This window comes from Dicentrarchus labrax, unplaced genomic scaffold (assembly GCF_905237075.1).
Source record: "Dicentrarchus labrax unplaced genomic scaffold, dlabrax2021, whole genome shotgun sequence".
NCBI lineage: Eukaryota > Metazoa > Chordata > Actinopteri > Moronidae > Dicentrarchus > Dicentrarchus labrax.
The window spans coordinates 12,734,091-12,753,009 of record NW_026136720.1 but is presented as its reverse complement, the minus strand read 5'-3'; the positions used below and the strand labels follow the sequence as shown (position 1 = coordinate 12,753,009).

General features: G+C 38.8%; 2 protein-coding genes across 2 annotated transcripts in view; one reads left to right on the top strand and one right to left on the bottom strand.

Moving 5' to 3' along the window:
• The window catches only part of st8sia2 (ST8 alpha-N-acetyl-neuraminide alpha-2,8-sialyltransferase 2), a 12,570-nt gene extending 1,181 nt beyond the window's left edge, over positions 1-11,389 (top strand). Inside the window, exons 2-6 of the mRNA XM_051381918.1 lie at positions 716-772; positions 2,170-2,310; positions 2,409-2,666; positions 4,524-4,817; positions 7,819-11,389. Of these exons, the coding sequence (XP_051237878.1) occupies positions 716-772; positions 2,170-2,310; positions 2,409-2,666; positions 4,524-4,817; positions 7,819-8,113 (1,045 nt within the window). The 3' untranslated portion in view covers positions 8,114-11,389. The remainder of the gene's footprint in view (positions 1-715; positions 773-2,169; positions 2,311-2,408; positions 2,667-4,523; positions 4,818-7,818) is intronic.
• Positions 10,324-15,597, bottom strand: fam174b (family with sequence similarity 174 member B). The gene is made up of 3 exons (XM_051381919.1): positions 14,935-15,597; positions 13,998-14,129; positions 10,324-13,099 (listed from the first exon to the last, which is right to left on the bottom strand). Exons 1-3 carry the CDS (start codon positions 15,210-15,212, stop codon positions 13,096-13,098), a joined length of 414 nt encoding a protein of 137 aa, XP_051237879.1. The 5' UTR covers positions 15,213-15,597; the 3' UTR covers positions 10,324-13,095.
• Positions 15,598-18,919: the final 3,322 nt, after the last annotated feature.

Here is an 18,919-nt window from a genome sequence, read left to right as displayed (position 1 = left end):
TTGTTTTCTCTGTGAAGCTTTTGGATTCTCACATTTCCCTTTCAGCAAGAACGTTTTGTTTTGAATGCAATTACCCGGCTGTGGCTCACATCGTAATGAGGTCATATTGGCTTGTGATTTGCCGTGGGAGAAGAACCAGAACCAATTCCACTTGTGCATAAATGCAGCTTAATACAATTATATATTTAAAGCCAGCAGGATTGTAAAACGAGTGCGAACAGCCCACCTGTCTGTCAGAGCAGCACTGTGCTGTTTCACTTTCTGCTTCATTTACACAGCTGCTGCCAGCTTGTCACGATTTTATCAGATCTGACCAAGGTCATGATTGTAAAAACGACTGATGCTCAAAAACCTGAATGCACATGCTGTGTGTTTACAGTAAATGCATCTTGGCTGGCGTATTCAACACCCCAGTGAAAAGAAAACCTCCTTTCAGTATAATGGGGCTCCATTAAGGCCACATTTCTCCTCATTACATCAGCAAATGGGCCCACAGTGGATTGCTCTAAAAATACCTTGATGTGCTTTTCACCTTCATTCTGTCTTAAAAGACAGACGTACAGTAGGCCTGGTATTGAATACAGTGGGTGCATTATTGTTACCTGATATGATTACAGGAAAGGTTCAAAGCATCCGTCCATTATCAACCAAGACTCCAGGCTGCAGTATGTGATTCATAATCCAATCTAAATTGTTTTTGTTTTTTTTTGTCTAGAAATAATGGACATTCAAAGAAGATGAACCTGCACCAGCTCCTCCCTAAACCACACAGGTCTGAAATCCAATTATTTCTTCACCCACACACACACACATTTATATGCATATACATACAGCTGTAGACGACCAGTGTGGAGCTCACTGGTAGTTCTATATGATTTTCATTGGTCATTTGATTCCTTAGCAGCCGTGATAACACACACAGTGAGTCATTCACAGCGAGTGTCTCATTACTTTTTACAGCAAGAAGGCAGCCGCTATAAATACACATCAATCTAGTCGTATCCATGTTTTAATGAAAACATCTGCCGTAAAAATGAAGCTGAATTAAACATAAAAAAAAGGCTGTATTTCATAAAGCACCGCTTTTATTGCGTTATTATTATTGAATTACTCTAAGGCTCATTCAAGCCAAGTCAAGAGAAGTCAGTTTTGTACACAGTGGTGAATGAAGTATTCAGATGCTTTACTTAAGTAAATGTAACAACGCCTCTATATAAAAATTCTCCATTAAGAGTTGAAGTCCAGTGTATAACATTTAGGAGGAGCTATTTGCAGAAATGGAATATAATATTCACATTTGAGGGTATTTTTTTATAGAATAAGAATAACAATCTTTATGTTCTCATTACCCTAGAGTGAGACATTTTTATCTACAGACACCGCGGTCACACTCGCTGTCATGTTGAACCGCCATGTTTCTACAGTGGCCCAGAACGGGCAAACCAAAAACTAGGTCCATTCACGTTTCTGTGCATTTCGTGGCCAACATAGTTTCTCCCTTTTTGCTTGGATAGAGCAGGTGAAGCTAGAGAGTTGCAATCTGCAACCGCACCACTAGATGCTACTAAATCCGACAAACTGGTCCTTTAATTCAAGGTACATAAGTATTGTCGCTAAAATATAAGGAAAATGGCCTCCATGATTGTTTATAATAATATATATTTTGTTATTAAATCACTGTTACTGATGCATTTGTGTGTACTACTACTACTACTACTACTACTACTACTATTTTGTAATTGATACTGGTAAAAAAAAATGCTGATAGATGATGTTAAGTTGATCTTTGTATGTAAAATCTTACTGTACAATGTAATTAGTAATTAAAGCTATGAAACAGTGCATATTTCAAACCCAGATATGTAGTGGAGTAGAAGTATAAAGCAGCATAAAATGGTAAAACTTTTGTTATTTAGGAACAACTACCCAATGTTTATATTTAAGTAAATGCACTTGGTTACCTTCGCCCAGTGTTTATATAACCCAGAATCAGATGGCTTTACAATCTGAACACATGACACATCTATTCTTAGACCCTTGGTTAAGATGAGAGAAACTGTGAGACAAAAAGGGAGGTGAAGTTCACACAATACATGGACAATGTCTTATTGATCATAACGTTAAGGATGAACTTGTGTGTCAATAACATGACTTTCTATTCCCATTCAGACAGGCTGCAGCACACGCGGACCCGACCACTCTGACCAGATTGAGCAAAGATGTAAATCGTTCCAGTCCAAACTACAATAACACTGCCAAGCTCTCTTCAAACAACTGGACCTTCAACAAGACCCTCTCCAACCTCATCAGGCAGGCTCATCACTCTCCACATTATCTCTAATCACTCAACTAAACAAAGAGTCTTTCATAACCAGTGTGTATTTCCTCTTTTATTTTTTTTTTAACAGGAAGAATATTCTGAGATTTCTTGATCCGGAGAGAGACATCTCTATTCTGAAGGGCACACTCAAGCCGGGAGATATCATCCACTATGTTTTTGATCGCCACAGTACCACAAACATCTCAGAAAATCTCTACCGTCTCTTGCCAACTGCATCCCCCATGAAGAACCAACATCACAGGCGCTGTGCCATTGTGGGAAACTCTGGGATCCTGCTGAACAGCAGCTGTGGACCCGAGATTGACTCTCACGACTTTGTTATCAGGTATTTATTTTTTTCAACAGAAACGGCATAAGTGATTTCCGTGCAGGAAGCCTTCCACTCGAAATATATCATGAAACATGCAAGTTAAAATGGACCGTAATTGAAATGGATTAGCACATTAGTTTCAGTTTTAGGTTTATCTCACTTTACTGAGAGTATAATTCATTCACTTTCTCAAGTTCTTACTTTTAATTCAGGTTTAGAGTCTGTGCTCATACAGCTGGAAATATATTAATTGCGCTTTTGAAAAAGCTGTCAGAGCTTTTTAATGATTAAAAGTTGGAAACCAACTGCCAGACTGAGAGCAATCAAATGCATGATTTTACATTTAATTGACATTTTGAAAAAAGCTTTTGCATCCAACAGAAACATATTGTGCTTGTCAGGGAAACACCGACGCTCTCAGGGGTCCTGCTCTCATTTACCGGAGAATTCTGTTTGTGAAGCCATCAGCCCGCTCTGTTTTGTGTTTGGGTTTAAGCAAAGGAGTCGCTGAGTGGGTTATTTATCACTATTCATACTTGTCACTGGAGGAAAATAAATCTGTCTCCAGTTATATTATAATAAGATGTAAAAAAAATAAAATTTTGGTTGGGATTCTGTGTGCAGCTAGGAACAATCTAACAAAACACACTAAATGCAGAGGTATCTACTGTGAGAAACGTCCTCTCATAAATCAATGACTTTAATGTTGTTTTAGAAATGGAGCAGGAAGTAGCTGTAGCTGTGGTAGCACCTCATTGAGCTCATTGATCGATAGCTGAATGGGCCTCAATGTCCCCTTTTTTTATTCTGAAATTGATTCTGTTGTCTGTGCGTCTTGTCTTTTTTAAGTGGTGCGATGTTATGCTGATGAGGCAGAGGTCATGATTTCTATACTCCGGCTGCATGATAATAATGCCGGGGCACGGCGGTAATGGCTTGGCTGAAGGCAGACGACATGGAATGTGGCATTTTGAGAAGCTGAGGAATTTGCTCTGGCATTCACATATCAGATAGGGAGATAATGTCTCGGCTAAATATAGATCGCCTGGTTTCTACAGAGTATGTTGACAGTGTCTGGGGTGCTTGTTGTGGACGATTTCAGCTCAGTGTTATAATAATATGATGGAATAATTCGGCACACTCGAGCAATTTATTGGAACTTTTAAAAACAAATTAGAGCTGGTAGATGGTGCACATTTGTCATATTTTCTGTTTGGTTGCTGTCAATATACTATGACACTTAAGGTACTTGCTTTAGGAAACAGGGTCAAATATTACATGTATTCAGCTGTAAAAACAACACAACATGCATCTTTGGTGAATCTGAATTTTAGGATTAAGCTTTCTTTCGCTTCTTAGACCAAACAAACCGTCGAAAAAACATATTTGAAAAGTTACATGGTGTGTGTGTGTGTGTGTGTGTGTGTGTGTGTGTGTGTGTGTGTGTGTGTGTGTGTGTGTGTGTGTATTTCACTGAGATCCTTCACCATGAAGATAATTACCAGCGTTTGTGTTTTCTGGCATTTATTTAAAGGCTGAGGCTAACATCAATTAACAAAATGCCATCCTCTGCTTTTCTGCTGAATTTCACTTGTATTTCTGCTCTATTTCACTTCTGGTAAAAAAAAAAAAAAGAAGAAGATTCTGCAGAGAAAGTGGTTTGACTAGCTTGAGGATATAGACAGATGGGTGATAAATTTAAGGAAAAAACAAAATAAATGTGTCTTAGTAAAGTACTGGGCCACCGTGAGCTGCCAGTGCTGCTTCAGTGCTCTTTGGTATATAGTCCAGTTATTGGTACAACTCAATTTAACAACAACCCATGTTTGCTGTTCATTATGGTCTGAACAACTGTGCACATTTTGTCCTAAGGTGTAACCTGGCACCAGTGGAGGAATACTATCGGGACGTGGGATGGCGGACCAACTTGGTGACCATGAACCCTTCAGTGGTGCAGCGGGCCTTCCAGGACTTGGTCAACGAAGAGTGGAGGGATCGCTTCTTGCAGCGGCTTCAAAGCCTCAGCGGCAGCGTGCTGTGGATCCCAGCCTTCATGGCCAAGGGGGGAGAGGAACGTGTGGAGTGGGCCCTTCGTCTCATCCTGCTGCACACCGTGGACGTACGCACCGCCTTCCCCTCGCTGCGCCTTCTCCACGCTGTCAGAGGGTAAGATACAGCTCAGGCTCGCAGCTGCTGCTCCTGGTGTGCTGCGTCTCATAAGAACACCTGTGAGCAGCATAATCAAGGGGTTGGCAAACTCTAATCTGGAGCCCAGGTGGCTATTTTTAAACAGAGCATTAAAGCTGATCACCAGGGGCAGTCAGTGTGAGAACACCACTCTGATCTCAATTCACTCAGGGTGCACCTCGACACCTCGACACGTCTCACCAAATCTGTCTTGATTAAGCGTTAAATTTGTCTCTGGGTGTTGGATTCTGTCTATTTTATCAGTCTATTTTATGTTTGAACAAGTAGTAAACAAATGTTTTGGGAAATGTGCCTCTTGGCTTTGTTGCAGAGAGTTAGATGAGAACATTGATCCTACTCTCTATGTTTGTGTATGAAGTAAGAAGCGGGAGCCAGGAGGTGATTAGCTTAGCACAAAGGCTGGAAACAAAAGCTAGCCTGGCTCTGTTCGGAGTTAATAAATACGCCAAGCAACACCTCTAAAGCTCACTAATGATCACATTGTATCTTTGATCTCTGAATGCAAGGTTATTGCATGTATGGTGGCGAGAATGGCCTCTAATAAACATACGCCTCTTATTTCAAGGCCTTACCTGAAATACCTGAAACAATGCTCCCCCCCCCCAATTCTCCTCTGTAATGAAACAAACTGGATATATAGCAAATACATTTGTAATATCACTTTAAGAGAGCTTTTAAAAACATTGAAACACTGTGGTATGACAGTGTTTTTAAGAAGGTCACCACCCTGAGGACTTTGGATTGGTTCTGAAATGCTGTTTTTTTTTATAAACTCAGTAATTGTTTCCACCCAACAACAACAAAAGCTTGGAGATTGTCCTCAATCTCTTTTAAGCAAAGCATTTAGAGACTGACTTGTGAGTTAAGCAGAAAATGTAACAAGACCCAGAGTCTACAACCATGCTTGCAGCTTTGTGAGGCATAATCCAACATCAGCATGCTAAAATGCTTACAGTGACTGTGCTACCATCCAGACATTTAGCAGATACATTCACCATTTTTAACCATTTTATTTTAGAGTATTTACATGCTAACATTTGCAAATTAGTATTAAGTACAGCCAGTCTAATCCTGCTGCTGTTGGACCAAAGTGGTGGACTGAGCAACCTACAGACCGACTGATATTTCCTTCCCGTTTCCTGGAAGCTAGCGTGACTAAAAACAACAATTTGTGCTCTACGGGGCCTTACATGCTTGGACTATTTCTTGGTGATTAACAGCCGGATGCAGTGACTTCCCGGTAGTGTTGCCGTCACGGTGAGGTTGCCAGGCGACCAGCAGAGACGCTGCGTATAAGTGCTGAGTGGATGGATGAACTGTTGTTTGTGGTAGTGCTCCTCTTATCTCACTCTAAAAGCAAATAAGCGCATGAATTGAAAACGCTTTCCAAGGAAAACATTCATTCATGAGGTGATAAATTTTCCGTGGGACTAAATAAAGTATTGCTTATCTGTTCGCTCCAAATTGTGTTATTTAGACACTGTTGTTGACAAGCTGGGGCAGTGGCACAGGAATAGAACAGATAATAAGAAAGGCTGTTAAGCTGTGGTATAACATTTTTTTTTTTTTTTACTTAATCCTTATTGCTCGCGTTGATTTATTTTAGAGCTGGTCAAGAATCTTTTTTGCAAATCTGTCAAGTACAGCCTCCACTGCCTTCAGGCTTTTATAAAATCCTTTTTTTCTGTCCTTGCCTCTCTTTCTCATCACAACCAGACTCTGTTCTGGATCTTTCCTGCATTGTTAGAAGCCACTGGTCAGGGACCAAATTATGCCATTTTGTATGCCCCAACTAACACTTGGTATTGCAAAGGAGTAGAAGTGAGCCATGTAGTTAACAGTCTGTAAGATTGGTGTTTTACAAGAGAAGAATTAACCTGATACTTTCTTGAAGATGAAACACATTTTGTTCTTTTTATAGTGGTGTCTGATAAATGATCCCCCTGTGATTGTCCTTTTCTCAGTAAGTCTGAACCTTAAATACCCATCAGGTGCAGTAGAGGACAAAGTATGTGCACATATTCACTCTAACCAAATGCCACATCAGACCTTTTCACTGATAATTAGACCACCTTCTCTGCTTGTTAAAATGCTTATCATCTGCCTTGGTGTTTGGTTGGACTCCTGCCCGCCGTTTGCCCTTCATGGCACATGAACCGCTTTAAATAGTACAACCTCTGCATCTCAACACGACCTTCCACACTAACCACAGAGTGCACAGCCGGAGGAGGCGGTGCTGGCCCAGAGGCTGGAGAAATGGGCTACTGACTGGAAAGGAAAATGAAGTTGGGGGGGGCAAGTGAATGTCAGTCCCTCCTGCCCTTGAAGCTGCTCTTGTGGGCAGCGTGTGGTATCTCACTGTCATAGGAGCTCCTGGGTCACCTAAAATAGAAGAAAGCAGTTGTGCAGAGGGGCACTAGTGTGTGCTGTGTGCAGTTTTGTTCTAAGTCTGCTGCAATAAAAGAACATAACAGTAAAAATTTTATCTAACATTCAGCCTTCAAAAGTTAGGAGAGTTTCAGATTTCAGTCTCAAGTGGCTTCTACATTTACAAAAACTAAACATGTTTATTTTACAGTGATATAAAACGGATATAAGCAGCAGAACCAGTGAATATTTCGTGTTTTTGCTTCGATAAATGACAAACTATTCATTTTTCCAGCAAAATAGATGATCAATTAATCAAATAGTTGCTTCAACATGAGTTAAAGAACAAGATGTTGGACTATTTGACTAAATGACTTATTACAAGGGAGATTTCTTGTAGTTCATCCACTAAGCAAATAGAAGAAGAAAGGGAAATGTTACGTATTGATTATCTGTGAGCACACAGCTCTTGGGGGAGAGAGAGCTCCAGAGACCTTGAACATATCCTTCCTTTTGCTGTATTTCTATGATGATGACAAGTTACTGAGTTATTGGATGCAGGTAATCACATACTGTATGTCTTTGTCAACAGGTATTGGCTAACCAACAATGTCCACATCAAGCGTCCAACCACCGGGCTCCTCATGTACACGATGGCCACTCGCTTCTGTGAAGAGATCCATCTTTACGGCTTCTGGCCCTTCTCGCTCAACCCACAGGGTAAACCGGTCAAATACCACTACTACGATACTTTAAAGTATGAGTACACTTCCAGCTCGAGCCCTCACACCATGCCTCTGGAGTTCAGGACCCTGAGCACATTGCACAGACAGGGGGCACTTCGGCTTCACACTGGGACCTGCGACGTAGAGGGGAGACCGCAGTAGGAGCTCCAGAGCAAGTAGCTGAATTTAGAGATCTCCATGGAAACCACTGAGCAGACCATGTTTAAAAAGTTTTCTTGTTACCGTACTTTTATGAAACTTGAATTAACTTATTTTCAGTAATTGGAATGAACTTTTTCTATTTTGAGCTATTTCAGTGACTTCACTGGTGTGAACCTTTTAACAAGATTTCTATGGCAACCTCTAAAATAATGAGACCCTTTTTTTGTGTAGCTGGTGTAACCCAACTGTTCACAGAGATCCTGTCATGTCCATCTGTCGGGCGCTTATTTTCCTCGAACAGCCGATTTCAATCTGTCACAGTGACGTTATGGATTAAGGCTGCAGAACACAAAATTGCCTTTTCTAAATTAATCACTAGATGACATGAATTAATAGCCCTAGTTGGTGATATGAGAGGGCTCCATTAATAATGTGTTGTAATTTACCCAGCATGTCAACAGCATGAAGAGCTGTTGAATTAATGGCTCCTGTGAGTCACTCATTGGGCCACAAGATGGAAGCACTTAATAATCAGGGAGAAGGATGATAAAAGAAAAACTGTTGGTTAACCGTTCTCTCGATGATGAACCCTTTTGATTAGGATCTTTTAATAGAGTGGATGTGATGTTTCAACTTGTGATAAGACATTTTCCTTTGATAGAGAACATTTTATGCTTTTTTGTAGCTTCTTATAAAGCACCTTAACCGGTGTTCACAGTAAAACAGGTCATCCATAAGCAAAAATCAACCACAACTGCCATGTGATAAAGTTAGGTTACATTGAGAACGAAGGAGCGTAAGCACGATGAGTTGTATTCTGCTTCTGTGAGGATAAAGAAGGAGTGTACCAGCTGTTCACATAAGAATGTTTACACAGACTCAACCAATGGTAAACTCACTTGGTAAACTCAAAGAACACCAGCCCTGTTTCTGCACTGGAAATATACGTTTTGAGGTCAGACTGTAGTTGCGTAGTGATAGTAAAAAAAAAACGAACTTTGCTTTTTATTTCAATGAATGTATTGGTGATATTCTTACAAATGCTGTAAGAAATGAGCCCCATAATGTGCTTTAAATTAATTCCTAGTTACAGTTAGCAACAGTTTCAAACCATTAACACTGAAGCTGATAACTTGAATGTCTTTATTCATTCAAAATAATGTAATAATTATACTTGTATATTGTGTTTGGGTTAGTATCAAACCAGTATAGGTTGATATAGATATTTGTGAATTTAATTGAAGCTACCAGTATTTTGTGCCTATAATCAATACATTTGTATAATTGGATCATTCACATGCCCGGAAACAAAACTGTTCAGGGTTTATCCAAGTTATCCTTAAGAAAGATGAAGACTCATGATTGTTTGATAATGTCACTCACTTCTGAAACCAACAAAAAGAAATGTGCAACACAAGTATATTTTATTGGATATTTGTTTTGTCAGGGAAGAAACTCCATTCTGTGTTTATTCTAAGGCCAATACCATACTGATTTGTCAAAATACTACACCAGTTTGGAGCTAGTTTGGCTTATATTTTTGTACTTCCAAGCTCCACCTCAGTAAAAGTCTTGAAGTTCAGCTGTTGAGTTTTAGTTGTTTTTTTTTTTTTCTTCTTTTAGGAGTTGTCTCGAATGCTTAATTAGCCCCTCGTGCACTCCCAGTCATGTGATATGTTCAAAAAAGTGTTGTTTTGACAGGATGCGCCTGTTGACTTGCGTGTTGGCCTACACTGCCAGTTAAGAATAAACATGAAAGTTGTACCAGAGACGTCAGCAGTCTGAGGCAATGAAAGGTTTATTTGTGAGCGCTCGTCTGGCAAAAATAGAAACATTCTGTGACCAACACAATTAAGTTTATTAACCCCCGAATCTGGTATTTACCACGGTTTAGAAAATTTTCTGACATGTAGTTTCTGCTGTGAAACTGTGGGGATTGTGCTGTATAGATTTAGCTTACTTTTTACCATGTATACTGTATGTTAACATCTGTTTAAGTGCTAAATTCCAGCAAACAAATGTTAGCTTTTGCATGTTTGTCATGTGTTGATAGAAATAACTTGAGTATATTTAAATTTTTTTGCATTCAAAATATTCACTATGACTCAAGGACGCTTAAATTGTAAAGTTATGACAAGTGAATGTACTTTACTGTGGAAGAAAATACACAAAAGACCAGAATGGAAATAATAACACTTCGAGCCCCTCGCTTAAAACGATTTAACACTTCAAAGGAAGCAATTTTATTTCAGTTGTGTTTTCAAAGAAATGGAAACTGGGCAAACAGCCGCTGGTACACATAACATCTCTGTGTCAGAAACCAAGCAGGGACTTTTTTTCAATAAACTTCCAAACAGTTTGTACATTTACATTTTTTTTGTTTTTTTTGTTTAAATGTGGAACTAGGGAGATTAACTAGCCTTCAAATAGCTACCACAATGACTTTGATTTATTTTACAAGAGGAACTTTCTGCAGTGGATGATTCAGTTCTAATAAAAGTCCAGAATTAGCGTCTTTAAATGAACTAGCTTTTTCCACAATGTCACAACTAAAGATAAAAGACGTTGCCAGAAAGGAAGACGATAACTGTACAAAGGAAACGTTAGCAGAAGCACTGAAATGGATCTGCAGTTGTCCTCGCATACAGTGAAAGACTCCAATTAAACATGGCACAGTACTGAAATGAACATATATGATGGAAAACACATGAAATAGCCTGCAGTCTGCTAAAGGACATCATATCAAAAATATGGTTGAAAGTTTGATTCACATATGATTTAATATATGATTCAAAAACCTTAGCATTCACACACACTCCTGCATACGGCTTAACAGTGACAATAAATGTACCCAGTCTCCTGCGAATGTCACCAACTTTGTTTTGAACAAAGGAAAATACACAATGTTCTTTCTCCTAGAAAGAAAATGTCAGATAGGTTTAACCAAGTCTTTGCACTTTCTCTTTTTTCTGTTTACTCGGGATGGAGGTCATTTGGAAACAGCTGCACCTGTAGGCCAAGGGGCACTATCAAATAACAGTTTGGATTAAAACTCAAGGTCACCTACAACACCCACGCTCACATTCGCTGCAGAAACCTAATCTAGGTGTACTCTGCATTGTTGTTAGTTTACTGTAATTACATTTAGAGAGCGCAGACAGAGACTAGGAAGGTTTGTAAACTCCTCTGCTATTTCCTTCATATACTTTAAATCAGAATTTTGATGCTTTACTGTGTATTTGGTATATGAATTAAAGACATAAGAAATATAACCAACCAGTTATGGTTTTCATTGTTTTCATTTAATACTGCTCTAGTGGACCAAATTATTTGAGGACTTTTTCTGTTGCAGTCAAGACCTTCATTTTAGACTCAGGTATCAAAACATTTCCATCAACAGTCAAAACCAGTGTTGCTTTACTCAAGGAAGAATACACTAGGCATATAGTATACTGCAACTGGCAGTTTGTACTATTTGTCTCTCTGCAAGCTATCACTGTATCTAAAGTACTAAATTCAGTACATTGAGAGCTTAGGCCAATGGTTTATAGGATGTATTAGATTTCTGAAAAATTGCTCAATTGTTCCAAAATGTTTCATCCAATGGATGAGATTGTTATTTGTTTTTTTGCCAGAATGTGTGGCACAGAGAAGCAACAATTCAGGAAATAAAATGTCCCCTTTTCAAGTTAGACATTACAAGAGTCAGTGAACCATTAATAGAAATGATTGTGGGAGACTTCACATAACACGGAACTAGCTGCTCACCTACTATCTCAAACAAGAGATACCACATTTGGGGATCATTTTTAATTGAGTAACTAGACATTATACGGTGATATAACATTGTTTGGATTTAGAAAATAAGACACTGGGTGCATGTCGAACATGTCAAATACTGTAACTACATCACTGCAATGGTTAAACCTGTTGTTCAGTGGTTACTTGATTTTATGCAATTGTCACATGATTGAACACATCTGATCACAACAGATTAAAACATTCACATTCATAGCAAATGGATGTATCCCATAAACTCCTCACACATATATCCTGACAATATTCTTTGAGCTGTTAATCCAATTTGAAACTTGAAAACTTAAAACTTCAGCTGGGATAGCAGCAAAATAGGAATGTCTAAAACAACACAGTAAAAAAATATACGCTTACTTCATACATAAGGGCAGAAAGCCTTCAGTATATATGCACAATACAGTGGTTAGTAGATAGAAATATATTTGGTATGAAAGTTTAGTTAAAAATATCAATTACTGTATATCACTAGATTCTTCAAATTGTGCAAATTGTACATTTAAATATTCTCTGCACAATATTTGTTGCATGTTAACGTTTTATGCATTAAACTGACGGTCTTCAGTGGCCACCAAGTATTAAAGGTCCAGTGTGTAACATTTAGGAGGATCTACTGGCAGAAATGGGAACTAATATGCTTTAATTGGTGGATAATCAGCTGTAGTTTCTCCTACGTGCTTTGAACAGGAGGGTGAGGCTAGGGCGTTGCAAGCAGCAACTACACTGATAGGTGCCACTAAATCCTATTAAATGGACCTTTAATTTAAAGATGAAAATCACAAAGTGTGATTAATCCAGCATTTTAATATCTGCATTGCTTCCTATTATAAACTCCTCGGCTCAGCCCAGCTTACTGTAGCTCAAGTGTAAAAATGAAATGTAAATGACAATAACTGTCAGAAATAATTAGTGATTATGAAGACGACTGAATTTCAACAGCCTGATTTGATAGGGCTGGTTATTTGGGCCACATGATAAAAGCATCAGAAAAGCAGCAAACAATGATAACTATGCAGCTCCAGTCTTTACAACACAGATAAAAAGCCATGTACAAGCAGCATATGACGTTGCTGATTTGGTAAGACTTGGCAAAACAAAAATACAGAAAAATCACTTGAGTTGTCTCAGGCAAAACAGGAGATATAAAATATCGATGTCCATGCCGGGATTTACCTGCAAAAAAAGTGAAAACTCACAGTTACTAAACAGAATTTTTAGAACATGGTGAGGAGGAAATGTGTTCGCCCGCAGTCCTGTCTGACTTGGAAGTCAAGAATGTCAGGTAAACAGGACATCATATCTTCCTTTGAGGAAGTGGTTGTGTGTTAAAGAACAATAGAAAGGACGGAAGGGTGAAACCTAATGTCAACACTGAATGAACGAAAACAGTGTTTCTTAAAAATAGTGTGGATCTTTAAGAAGAGCAAACTGATTAAATATGTCTTTTAGTTAGTTGTATTCTGTCAGTGGGGTTTTGTAGTATAACTTTGGGTCACGGTATATAGGAAACAAACAATGTTTGAGCCACACAACACAATGCAACAGGTGGAATTTGTAGTCCCAAGTCATCAAATACGCTTTAGGTTGCAGAATCAACAATCAGCAATCTTTCTCCAGAGTGACTGGCCCCACCTTTAAGTGCAATGGATGTCTACTAAAAGCCGTGAGAGACTCCTAAAGCTGCTTTACAATGGTGAGATAGGTAGAAGCATTGAGATAACTAAAAATGTAAGACTAGCAAAACCAGCCAATTTAGGACAAAGAATTACTATAAATAAGTTTCTTTTTTACTGAACATACACATTTCTGTAGAACTTATGGGCCATAGTGCGTTTTACAAAACAGTTTATAATTCCCTTATTATGTTTTAAAGTGGTAAAGGCCGGATTTTCCAGTTAGGAAATCAGGCCTTACTTCTCTGATATGTGTAGAACTTTGTCAATGGGATTAGGCCTGCAATCAATCTGATTTGGCCAGTAGAAACAAAAGAAAAGGAAATGTTTTCTTTAGTTACAATAACATGAATATCCGTTTCTCGAAACTTCTTCACGTAATTAAAAAAAGAACAAACCTATATTTGACATCAAAGAGGGTTGAGTCATCGTCATCATCATTCTCCTCATTGAGAGGAGCCATCTCCACACGCTCCGCAGGTGTCGTTATAATGTCGTATTTCCGTGTTTTTCTGATTCGTCTCCCAGTTCTGTGGGAAGGAGAAACATTCCAAACATGAGACAAACACACAAAATTACATTACGCCACTTAGGCTGACTGACTGAACCACAACATCAGCTGTGAACCTATTTTTAGTTCTCAGATGGAGATGATTCAATTGGTGAAATTTGTGATTTTACAACCTCAAACTAGCAGTTAGTACAGTCTTAACAGCCTTGTGTTTTTTGATCAGATGAGGAAGAGCGATGAAACTATGTTTTGACTGACCAAATGCCAACAATTGGGACCAAAATATCAAACATTTTTGCTTTTTTTTGTCAAGAAATCTTAAGACACTACTACATTTTCACAATGTCCTGATATTTTACAGACTTAATGTTCCATCAATTCATCAAAGAAAACAAAACATACACAGATTAATCAGGAAAGCAAATTATTCAACCCTAATATGAACTATGACTACAGTATATTCTATGAGATAAATGCAAAGATGATGGTAAAGATCAGAAGATATAAAGGCTATACAGGCACATACTGACTGATTTAGATTCACAGGTCACAGACACATGAGATTAAAAATAGTCTATATTAAGCAACTTGCTTTCTCAAGCGCCTCCACAATACAATCCCAAGTAAGAACATTATAAAAGGCCTGAACCTTCCTCACATTGAGCCTATAACATAAACCACATGCTCTTCCTCATCGATTCATTTACCAGGAATGCCAGAGAGAATTCAATACATCATAATGTGACTGCATCCCTGTAAGGCTTGTTATTACAGGCCTTAAAGCTGTAGGAAACAAAGAGGAGCCGTCGCATCAACCTGCCTACCTGATCACTTTGACGACCAGACATGTGATGAGAGCAGCTGTTAACACGCAGATGAAAATAACAATGTTTTTCAGAGTGGGGAGATAGGTCATTATGGATGAAATCCGGGATCCCACGGCAGCCTCTGTCACATTATGTGTCTGTTCATCTTCGCTGATGATGGATGATGACGATGTTGAATTGAACTGCGTCGTTACGGGCACGAGAGTTTGTGGTGAGCCGCTGACCCGCCAAAGAGCCGCAATAATTAAAGTTAAAGCCAGATTGTATGTCACCATGGTGCCGGAATAAGAAGAAGGGGGGGAAGAAAAAGAAAAAGAAAAACGCAAGCAGGATCTTTCAGTAGTTTCTCCAAACTGGATGAAATGCGACAGCAGCTGTCATATTATAGAGGATCGGCTTATCAATGTCAAATGTTGCTATACACAATAAAGAAAATGTGAGACGCAAATATCCATCTCTCTGCTCGCCCGAGCTCTTCCTGATGGGGGACTTCTATCTTGCAAATGTTGCCTTCCAAAACGTTTTTTTTTCCTTTGAGGTGAGTTATAGCAATTCCTTCCTGATTGCATTAGGACTTCGTGTAGAGAGATGGGGATTATCCGCCTCCGGAAGAGCTCTGCAGGCTGGCCCCGCTGTTCCTAGTGCTGAAGAGGATCATTATATGTGGGCTTGTGCTGCCTTCGAGGCACCCTCGTACATCCTAGTACCTACAGACGCCAGGACAAGTATGTTGGCAGCTTCAGTTGGGAGACATGACAAGCATGAAGTATTTGTGTCAGTGGTTCATGTTTGACAACTTCTCTAAAGAAGAAGAACTGTTTAATCACTCATATAATGAGTTCACAACTTTTTTTATTCCTGCTATCCGTCTTCTTGAGTCTCGACATTTTCAAATATTTTCTTAAACCAGGTTTCTTCCTCCTCTTTATTGAAATGAACTGTTTTGTATTCATTGACTTATTTATTGGTATATTCTTCTTTTATAAATTACCATATGTATCTTTTCCAATACAATACTGCTGAAGAAAGTTTATCTCATTTATTTGCTTTTATTGATTGATAATATTTTTGTCTAAAAATGATCAAATTGAAAGATAGTGACTCTAAAACTACCGCAGTTAAGTTTGAATATCATTAAGGTCATTAAAGCCTTCACATTACAACAATGTTCACTCATGTGCATTATTCCTTTTTCCAGCCAATACTTACAATAGGCATTATATTTTACATTTAAAAAACATTTCTAATGACAAATAGTGTTAATGGTGCTTTGTGGACTTCTACACAAAATATTAACAAAATACAGTTACATTACCTTTACTACCTTTGACACTGTTAACCCCCAGACATCTCATCTTAAAGATTTGTGTGTGACAGATCACTGTAACATCTCGTACCACTTCGCTGCACACTGTAGGGTTGACTGGCAGTGGCAAATTTCCGACAGCATCTGAAGGCAGCATTTAAAGGCAGCAGAATGCAGGGTCACGACCGCAGTTTCCAGGGAAAATCTTGACGAGACAGGTGATTGTTCAGTGATGGTCAAAATCATTCAGCAGATCTATAGACACAAAGTCTATCTCTGTGTTTGCCTCACTAAGAGAGACAGAAGTTATCTGCATTTATAATTTCACTTTGGGTTCACAATCTACATCTTCTTCTTCTGCACTTTCTTCTTTCTTGCACATTTTCTGTACATTTTACACTTTACCTTGTGTATATAGATATGTTTATATATATATTTATACATAGATATGTTCTTAATAATTATTATGTGTTGTATGTGAATATGTTGTATGTAGATTTGGAGTTGTAACGAAAGTAATTTCCCCCTGGGATTATTAAAGTATTTCTGATTCTGATTCTGATTCTTCTTGAAAAAGTAGACCAATGCAACTAATTCCTCTGATGGCTTGTGGGTAGGGGAACTTGCAGTTAATCTAATTTGCATCATGCAGAATTTCTGACCTGTATCTGAACACAAAGACAGCCTGTTTTCAGTCGCTTCTGGTTTGATGTCTCGTCTTATTTCTGTACACTATCCCTGGGAGTGATGGCCCCTCTACATCACCGCCTTATGTGAGAGCTTTTTCATTTGAGCAAAGCCCACCAGATGGCAGCACAGAGCCTGCACTTCCCTTCAATGCATGGGTTGAAATTCAGAAGAGACTGGTTTGCGCTGTACCACATAACACATGGAAGCTGACATTTGTTTCTATTAAAATAAGATGGTTATAATTAAGATTTTAGATTAAGTGTACTGTACGCTAACACACACATAAAACCGTAGTCATAGTCTACCGTAAAGTGCCTGTGCATTAGCTATATCTTGATTTTACACGTATATTAATTGCCTAAGCTTTTTCCCTCTGTGAAACATGATATGGTTGCCACATTGAGAGAGATAAACCTTAAACTGAGGGGGGTTGTCACACTCTGAGACGACGGCCTGAACTTTGCACAGAGAAAACAGCTCAGAGTGGGACTACAGTGATCATGTTACATTGTTTTAAACCGGCTTACCACACACCGTTTGGTTATTCAGTGTTAGTTTAGCTACTATTAAACACTTTACATTTAAGTCTTGACTTGTTGAGTTTTTTGACTAGTATACCAAATAATTCTCTTATTTGTCTTGCTAATTTAAAAGCAAACAGAAGCCTACCAGTTCAACATGTCTAAGGTTATTTACAATGTAACATGATGTTACATACAGCTTTTTATCTGAAATAACACACCCATGAATGCAATCTGGCCTGTTGTTGGTGCTGTTTGTGCAATGTGTTAAGGCACACCCTGGTGTGTACTTAAAAAAAAAAACCCCAAAACAAACGGTTGTGTTTCCGCCTTCCCCTTCTGACAAAGGCATGTTTCATGTTAAATGTTGATCCCTGCTTGCAGGTTAATGTGAGTACACTATGTGTCACAGTGGGTGGTACTGTTTTAATATGAAACCCATATAAAACCTCTCCCTGCTGACTACTTACTGAAGTAAACGTCTATTTGTTTTAGTGATTACAGTCCTCAAATTATTTCACTGAGTCAATCGTGGCATCAGGCTTTTTATTACACACCTTTAGCACCAATAGCAATCATCTTTTAATTTAACCTTCCTTAACTGAAACCAAATCTGTGCTCCTAAGACCCCTCGTCTTAGGAGCACAGATTTGGTTTCATATTCACTAAGCTTTGTGCTGCACCAACTGTGCCAATTAGAGTACATTTCCCATTCTTAATCTCTAAAAGCATAGTTTTACATCGCAACAGTCAGGTGACTTGCAAACATACTGATAAAGGCAAAACACTTTTTTGGGATCTTAACAGATTCGGTGCAACACTTCCCTATTCAAACCCATCCAACCAGTCAGTCAGTCAGTCAGTCAGTCAGTATAAAGGCTGTGTTCACTTCACTTGTAAAGGCTGGATTTGTAATGCACTTGCAGGGCTCGCTCTGTTGCTAGGCTGAGGATCTTTTTAAAGAAATCTTCCACTGCAAAGAGCATGCGCCGTCTTGTCGAACATCTCATTGGTCACTGATGGGGGTGGAGTGCATACCACAGACTCCTCAGACTGCCCAATAAAGGCTGCACTGAGTGAGCAGACAAAGTTTGCCAAGTTTGGTTGTCCCTATTGGGCGTCAAAATGTAATTGTTCAAACTTTTCACGGTTAAAACAAATAATATGGTTAGTCTCGTTGATTTTGTCCTTTCGCCACGAGCTGGGCAGGCTTCTGTCAAGCATGTGGTATTGCATTCATGTTCAGTTATTCAGAAGAGGCTCAATGAAGCAACTTTATAATAAGATTTTTGTTGTATATGTTTGCATATATAGCTACTAGTATGCATATGGCATGCCTTATTCAAAAAATGGAGTGGTGCAGGAACTAAATCTAACGTCCGAACTATGTTGTACAATATCAGGGAATAAACATGTTATTGATCATTTATTAACAGCCTTGCACCTGCAGTACCTTTCAAGGAAG